The sequence below is a fragment of the Salvia miltiorrhiza genome, unplaced genomic scaffold, assembly GCF_028751815.1.
Source record: "Salvia miltiorrhiza cultivar Shanhuang (shh) unplaced genomic scaffold, IMPLAD_Smil_shh original_scaffold_306, whole genome shotgun sequence".
Taxonomy (NCBI): Eukaryota; Viridiplantae; Streptophyta; class Magnoliopsida; order Lamiales; family Lamiaceae; genus Salvia; species Salvia miltiorrhiza.
Genome location: NW_026651525.1, coordinates 307,490 through 315,358, shown reverse-complemented (window position 1 = coordinate 315,358; position 7,869 = coordinate 307,490). Strand labels below are relative to the sequence as shown.

Genomic DNA, 7,869 nt, shown 5'->3' with positions numbered 1-7,869 from the left:
GTCCCATTGTGTTAATCTCTTTCATCTTCTCTCTCATCCTCCCACAACGTGCTTGCTGCCCTATTTCCTGCTGGTTTGGCTCTCGAGTTTTGAGACATTTTCAGGTATAATAAAGGGTTTTGTTCAGTGTTTGCAAGCAATTCTGTGTAGGATTCCCGGATACAACATAAGCTTTACTAGTGTTGATTTTGATGAAGTTGCTGTTCTTGATTTGGAGATGCAATAAGTTGAGAGAGAGAGAGAGAGATGGTGTCTGTGTCGCAGAGAATGCATGTTGTAGTACGTTGCATGGCTATTGCATGCTACACACGACCTTCCATTTCCACTTATATAAATGTTGCAATTTATATCTCATAAACAATGCATCCAACTTGTTATTAGTTATATTTAAGATTCATGCATGAATAAATTAATATGCATGTTTCCTCATTATCATATGGAAGCAATTAAAATTAGCAAAGTTCCGTATTTACTTGAAAAACAAATCATTCTTCAAATTTATTAATTGTTAATTATTGGAGACTTCAGTTTTTATGATAAAAAAGAGAATACTATTTTGACCTATCTAAATTAATTCTCAAAAGTAAATACCTTAATCTAGGGAAGTTCATCTGTTGGCTGCTGCAAGTTTTCAATATTTATGGCGCAATAAATTATTTAATTATTTATTTATACTCCTCCTCCACCAGCAAGGCAGCAACTATGAGTATTCTAAACTTGGACTATAGTTTTTTTAAAAAAACAAACAAACTTGGACCATAGTAGTCGTATGGGCCTAATAAAATTAATAAAATGAGCCTTAACAAACTTGTCATTATTAATTTGTGCCCAAACTAATTAACCATTTTCATTTTTCATGGCTCGTTTTATTCGTCTCTTTGCATCCCTTCATCTCATTAAGTATATATGACTCCTTACTTTAGACAAAATTATTAAATAAAAGAGTAATTAAAAAAATAAAAATATAAAAAGTGGTGAAATTCATAACTTTTTGTGAAATAAATAATTTCATTTTTTGAAATGTGCCATTTGTAACGGGCCGGGACAACTAAAAAAGACAAAGAAATCATGTTAAATGGGACAAAGGGAGTATATATAGTAGGAGTATATCTTTTTCCGGTTTTATCAAATTTCTAATTGAATTTCCTCTGGAACTTGGCATCCCAAAATCTTGATGTTCAATTAATAAGTTTTGGGTTGGCACGAATTAGTTGAACCCAAAAGGTCAACAAATACTAATAATATAGTTGTTTAATTAGCCAATATATTGCAAGGAAATTGCCCATAAGTTTCTGTCCCTTTCTCTGTGTCGTGAGTCTAAAGTTATTTCATTATATAATTTGTCAAAGCTAAAACTAATAAGAGTGTTTATTTTGTAGTTGTTTAATTTTTCATAATTTGATTCTGATTATTTTAACCGGAGGAGGGCGTCACAGAATAAAATAGGAGAGTTCTACGAGACAATTAATTCACAACTCACAATGGCCATGCATCATCTTTGTTTTTTTTGTTTGGTATCATATTATTAGAATTTAGAATTTTAAATTTCACATATCTTGCTTGTTGATACTCTTTTTTTAGTTTGTATATTTCTTGTCCAACCTAAGGTTGAATTTATTATTTAGCATCCATTGATTGAGGAGGATACAATGAAATTTGAAATTTGTAAGGTGACATACAATTTGTAAGGTGGCTTCACTGTTTATAATGTACTACACATTGTAGAGAAGCCTATATTTTTCAAATTGAGATTTGATATAAAATCAATTAGATGTAACTTCACTATTTATATTGTACTACACATTGTAGAAACCTACATTTTTCAATGTGAGATTCAATACAATATCAACTTAGTGTAGCTTCTGTTTTTCAATTCTTTAAAAAAATTTATTTTAAAATTCTAAACTTTTTCACTTCTTTTTATACATTTAGTTTAGTCATGAGTTGATGAGTTGAAATTGAATAAGACTGAAAAGGTGGGACCAAAAGAATTCCCTAATCCGCACATCAATTATTGATGTAGTAACTCGCACGTGTTACGTGAATGTGAAAAAGGAATTTTTTAGGTATTTTACATTAAGACTTGAACTAGGTAATGTCCATGCTAGATCACCCCTAATGAGGATCACCCTTCAGATCCTCACACGTGGCATCTGTTCAACTTTAAGTGAAGCAGCCGGTCCACCTCGAAAACCCGGTCTTTCATACAACTAAACCAGCCTATTACCGGTTATCTTGCACTCTTTTTTGTCCTCGATTTCCGTGTAGTAGGTTTATTGTAGAAAATGATTATTTCGTAGGTAAAGAATCCATATTGAATTCCATCGAATTGAAGCAATTTTTGGTTGAAAGGGCCTTAGATTTAGTTGAAAATTTTGTATGTTTTCAGTGTATGATAGTTATGTTAATTCATACATCGGTTCAAATTGAATGAAGTTTTATTTGTTAATTTCTTGTATTTTGCGTAGCTGAAAATTTTCTGAGTTCGTAGGAGTTTCAACTTACAGAATGCTGGGGATTTCATTTTCACGGTTCCCGATCGTTAGTTCTGAGTAGAATTTTGTGAATTTACGGCTTTACCCTCTTGATTTTGCTTTGTTTCCAATGGGTTCGTCCTTTTTGGTCGAGAATGCCCCTTTGTATGATTTAGAAAAGGTGGCTGATGGAGGTATTCTATTTGAGGAGCAATCTGTTGGCAAACGTTCTAGCCTTTGGAGAAGCCAACAAATTCTTATTTTCTGCGTGAGTGATGCTGAGATTGAGTTAGAATGTGAAGTTTTTGAGAAGCAATCGAAGCTAAGAAGAACTGCTAGCCATGAACAACAGAGGTTCGATTTTATTGGTTTTTTTAGTGTTGTTTTTCGTTTCTTTGGATTTGATCTTCTGTAATTGTATTTCAATATAGTTGTAATTATTTAAGTTTATTTCCGGGTTACTTTGTGTGATGAAAATGACGACCTTGTTGTAGTTTGTTTGAATATCTTTGTTTTTGTTGGATTGTTAATGGTGTAGAATGTCTTTGAGGATTGTTTCAACATGTTGAGTTTGGGGTATAACTGTTTGAAAATTCCAGTTAAATCGGGAAACGTATATATATAGGTATTTTTTTCCTTTTTTGTGCTTTTGTGTTAATGAAAATAATGGCCCAGCCCGTGGGGTCAAAGTTCAAAAGTTTCTGGAAATTTTAACATCTTTAGTGGAGTTACTCTTTTAGAGACAGTGACATATATATCTTGTTATTTCATTTATTGTTTTATGGTTAGGTGGTCCTGCTTGTAAATTTAGTGTTGGTGTTTTGCTTGTTTTTTTTTTTTTTTATCTTGTGGTGTTGTATTTAAATATCGTTGAAATTATTTAAGTTAATTTCCTGGTTACTTTATGTGATTAAGAGGACCACTTTGTTATAGTTTGTTTGAATATGTTTGTGTTTGTTGGATTGTTGATGTTGTAGTGTCTTTGAGAACTGTTTCAACATATTGAGGGTGGGTTACACGTGTTTAAAACTGGTTGTAAAACCTGGAAACGTAGTTAGTATATTTAATGATTATTTGTTTAATGAGAGTAAACTGAAAGCATGTTGTTGAAAAGTTGTTAAATTTCAGTTAAATTTAACATACTTGAATCTTTTTTGTACAGACAATCTTGTAAATTTTTATATTAACCTTAATTTTTGAAATGGGTTTAGGTGCTCTCGTCTCCGCCAGGTGTCACCTTTGGTCTTTAAACCTGTTACGGCAGCATCTTTCGGCCCAGAACTTTGCTCATGTACGTAGGTCTTGTTTCGGACCTTTGTTTGATATATTAAATTTAGAGTTTCAGGGGCAACTTATAATGTCATGTGCCGTCGATTGCAAAGTGCGTCAGAAGAAAGATTCGTATTGCAATATCGAATTGGTAATTATGTCGTTGATTTTGGACCCGCTGATTTTGCCATACTGACCGGCTTTGCGGTTCAATGGCATCACTACTCTCCCTGAAACTTCTAGTTTCCACGAAACTGTTTTTAGTGGGGCAACGTTATTTGCGGGTGATTAGCATCGAAAATAAGTTCCTCAAAGAATGCAAACAAACATCTGGTACCTCAGAAACAAGCTTGAAGTTAGGATACTTGTATATTGTTTATGGGCTGTTGGTATTGAAGGATAGGACACAGAAGAACATAGATCTAGGATTTATCCATCTAATGGATGACCTTGACAGGTTTCTTCGGTATCCCATGGGGCAGAATAGCATATGATTTCTTGGTCCCTCGTACCCATAATGCTAGAAAACTTATACATAAAATGGAAACAAAGCAAAATAAATTGAGTGTTGAAGCGTATGGTTTGTGCATGTGTTTGCAAAGCTTGGATGTATGAGATTATGCCCTCGTTGGCTGGTTTTTGCGGCAAGCAAGTAATCGAGCACGAGAACCGAATTCCTAGAATGCAGCGTTGGTCAGCAGATTCTGGTATTTTGTTCGAGCACCTCTGGCCTTACTTTTTACCTAGAGCAGGAAATGATCCGGTATGTTGTTATATTAAATTTATTCACATTTGAATTGATTTACATTTTTATTTTGTTAATAATTGTTTATTGATTTAGGTCCCAATCATCGTATCAGCCCAGGAATATGAGATGATGGATGAGCTCGGTATTCCTTCAACGATGCATCCTGCGTCCCCTACTCTAGTTTTTAATTCCAAATCTCTTGTTAGAAAAAGACGGCTAACATACGAGGACGTCGAAACTTCTGAAAAAACTGAAGCATTGAAGGGAAGTCCATTGAAGTCTTCTAGCCGTGGTAAAAAGAAGCTGTTAAGTGGAGATCCTCCCCCTAGTACTCGATTGGTTGGAAAAACGGAGCAAATAGAAACAAAGAAGGGCCATGATGTGGATAATTACGCAGAAAATGCAGCACCTACACCTGCATTATCTAAAAATACCGTGAAGAATAATAGCAATGTAAGTTTTCTGTTTCTATTGCGGACTAAATATGGTTGTTTTGTGTTTTAATTATTGTTTTTGGTTTATGACAGCTCTTGTCATATTGCTGATGGAGTTAATGGAGAAAGTTGACAAGTTAGACCAGAAAGTGGAGAAGATGGATGGCAAAGTTGAGCATCGAGACACGACTCTACACGAGGTTGTGGGTAGCGAGTATTCGATCTTACTTTGATAACCAGGCCACTAGTCATCATCCCAAAGAATGCAAAGGAGAGAAAAAAATTTCAATGGAGAAAATGGGAGAACACAAAAGTAGTGGAAACGTTTGTGCAGTTCTAGGTGAATCATCTACATTTCAGAATCTTGATGATTTGGGTAATAAAGGTGATCAACTCAAAGTATCAAACACTGGATGGTTCAGTAACGAATGGTTGCTTGAAGATCCTTTTGCGGTGCATGATTGTAATTATCATGAACCACCAAAGCCGGTTCCTTTAACAGATAATCCAGTGAAGAAGTCATTGAGTGTTGGTGATTCGAGGACCAAATCTGAAGGTTTTAAAGGAAAATCCTTCCTTCCACGCACTAAAGAAGGTCTTGGACACACCATGAAGACTGAGGTGATTAGTAGCTTGAAAATTCCTGGCGAAACAGAAAACTTGCTGCCTTCCCTAAATTTGGATTGCACAACGTCGTACAGCAATGGCATGCCTCAGAAAACCTCCATGGATGCGTTGAAGTTCGACCCTTCAGACTTCGACTTCAACTATGCCGAGCTCAATCCATTCCTTCGATGGCAAAAAGCAGCTTCCAGTGGTCATCGGTATGTTTTTTTCTGTTAATTGCAGGTACACTGTTATTCTTTTTTTTTTTTTGTATATTGAACCACAATTATTGAATTCGTTTCAAATTGTAGCCGATATGATCGGAGGCTTCCGATTAAAATGTTGCGTGTCGCCGATAATGAGTGGTTTAATGTTATCTTAGAACGCAATGGATGGCTAGAGAGCGAGGTAACAATCCTATGATTTTAGGATTATTGTAAACGCTAATTGGCCGAAATATTAACTTCAAGTATTCTTTGCAGCATATTAATGCACTTATATATTTGCTGCTTGTTGATTTCAACAAAGACGTATCAAATCCAATAGTGAGAGATTGGTCGTGTATGGAGATGGTTTGTTGGGTATGTAGTGTATCCCTGTTTCCTTGTTTCGCATTACTTGGCTTTATTTAATACACAACAGACATCACCATTTATTCTTTGTTTTTTATATGTCAATAGTTGGGCTTGCGTAGTGATAACCTTGAGGAAATGGTGGGGACAGTGATGCCGTATGTCCGTGGCAGTCTTCCTTTCATAGGTGGGCTGGAATGGACGAATGCTAGACGTGTATTTGGTGTGGCACACATAAACAACAATCATTGGTGTTTCTATCAGATATGCATCCCCGAGCAGCGCATTGTTGTTTACGACTCTCTGAACTATGACTGGGATACTGTAGCAGGGCATTTTGACAAGGTCCGGACGAACTTACCTATACTATGCCGTATGGGAAGAATATGGGAGAGGTGCAACTATTCAAACGCCCTTATGGAGAGCTGGGACGTCGTGAAGTTTGAGAATCCACCACAACAAACTAATCATAGCGACTGTGGAATCATGGCAATCAAATTATGGAATGTTGTGCTTATGGTGTTCCCGTGGATGGCATAAAACCTGAACGTGGACCCATTTTTCGACGCCGTTACGTGGTAAGGCTTTTTAATTCTTCATATGAAGCTTGACTCCTACACATGTTTGAGGGGCGGCAGACATTTGAAGTGAAGGAATAGGTATCAAAGTGGGTTTTGTGGTTCTTGGAAGCAAAGTAGGCTGTTATTTTTTGGGTACATGCTTGTTCATAACTCTCCTTTTGGTTTTGGACTAATTCTTGTTATTAGCGAAAACCTAAGTTATGAGCTGAGCTCGTTCATTGGGATGTAAATATTGCAGCAAAAATCATTAGTATTGCTTCCTTTGTTATGGAAATAGTAAACAAGTTTTATATAGTGCTCTAGTTCCGTGTTATTTTTGCTTGTCTGGCAGATTCTCGTGACCACTTGCAGTCTTTTGTTTAAACTCTAGTGTTTGGAAATCGAAAGAAAGAAGACTATATTCCCATTTGGGTGTTTGTTTGTGGTTTGTCTCTTTTTGCTATCGAATATATTTCAGCAAATATACTTTATGCACTGTAGGTGCACAATAATGAAAAGACAAGTCCATTGATTAAATTTCCGAGGTAATAGATATAGCTTTTCCTGATTGAAAAATTGCACATTCATGCATATTTATTATTTATCATCCTGACGCAGTGAATGGCTATATATTTCCCTTCCCATTTCATCGTATACACTCACTAGTATACAATGAAACCAAAGGCCATCTCCCAAAGGGATGTATTCTACATCCCTCCATGGTCGCGTCCGATTGAGCTCCTGCTCTTAGTAAAATTAGATTGTGCTAGAGTAGCAGGCAAATGGGTACCCGGAGATCACGTTGGCAATATGCCGGTGATCGACAGTATTTGCGATGAGTTAACAGGTCATCCGTTCTTGTTGCAAATTCCAAAAGCCAAATACCATGAAAAGGTAATGGAATGGTTGACTAGATTTATTCGCTTCCACTCCTTATTGAAGGATGAAAGGACTTGGTTCTGTGAAAACACGAAGCGCGTTTTTGCTACAGATTTATCTTGGGAAGAGATTGGAGCCGTAAGTTTAATAACGTATCCATTTTTTGTGGCCAATAAAAATTGTATTACCTTTTATTAATATTTTTTTATTCGTTAGGAAAAACCCCAAATGTTATGTTACATGGAAGAAGGTGAGGCAAATTGGGATATATTAAAGCGCCTATTCTACGAGGCTGGGATGTATTCATGTTCAGATGAAGATGAATAG

General features: G+C 35.9%; 3 protein-coding genes across 3 annotated transcripts; all 3 read left to right on the top strand.

Moving 5' to 3' along the window:
• Positions 1-2,361: 2,361 nt before the first annotated feature.
• Positions 2,362-5,768, top strand: LOC131004046 (uncharacterized). Its single transcript, XM_057930617.1, has 6 exons — positions 2,362-2,828; positions 3,686-3,765; positions 4,346-4,506; positions 4,585-4,944; positions 5,042-5,125; positions 5,286-5,768. The coding sequence occupies exons 1-6, from the start codon at positions 2,605-2,607 to the stop codon at positions 5,766-5,768; spliced, it is 1,392 nt and encodes a 463-aa protein (XP_057786600.1). The 5' UTR covers positions 2,362-2,604.
• Positions 5,769-5,820: 52 nt separating this feature from the next.
• LOC131004045 (uncharacterized) lies at positions 5,821-6,643 on the top strand. The gene is made up of 3 exons (XM_057930616.1): positions 5,821-5,939; positions 6,014-6,112; positions 6,212-6,643. The coding sequence occupies exons 1-3, from the start codon at positions 5,871-5,873 to the stop codon at positions 6,641-6,643; spliced, it is 600 nt and encodes a 199-aa protein (XP_057786599.1). The 5' UTR covers positions 5,821-5,870.
• A 464-nt stretch (positions 6,644-7,107) lies between these two features.
• Positions 7,108-7,869, top strand: LOC131004044 (uncharacterized). The gene is made up of 2 exons (XM_057930614.1): positions 7,108-7,680; positions 7,759-7,869. Exons 1-2 carry the CDS (start codon positions 7,336-7,338, stop codon positions 7,867-7,869), a joined length of 456 nt encoding a protein of 151 aa, XP_057786597.1. The 5' UTR covers positions 7,108-7,335.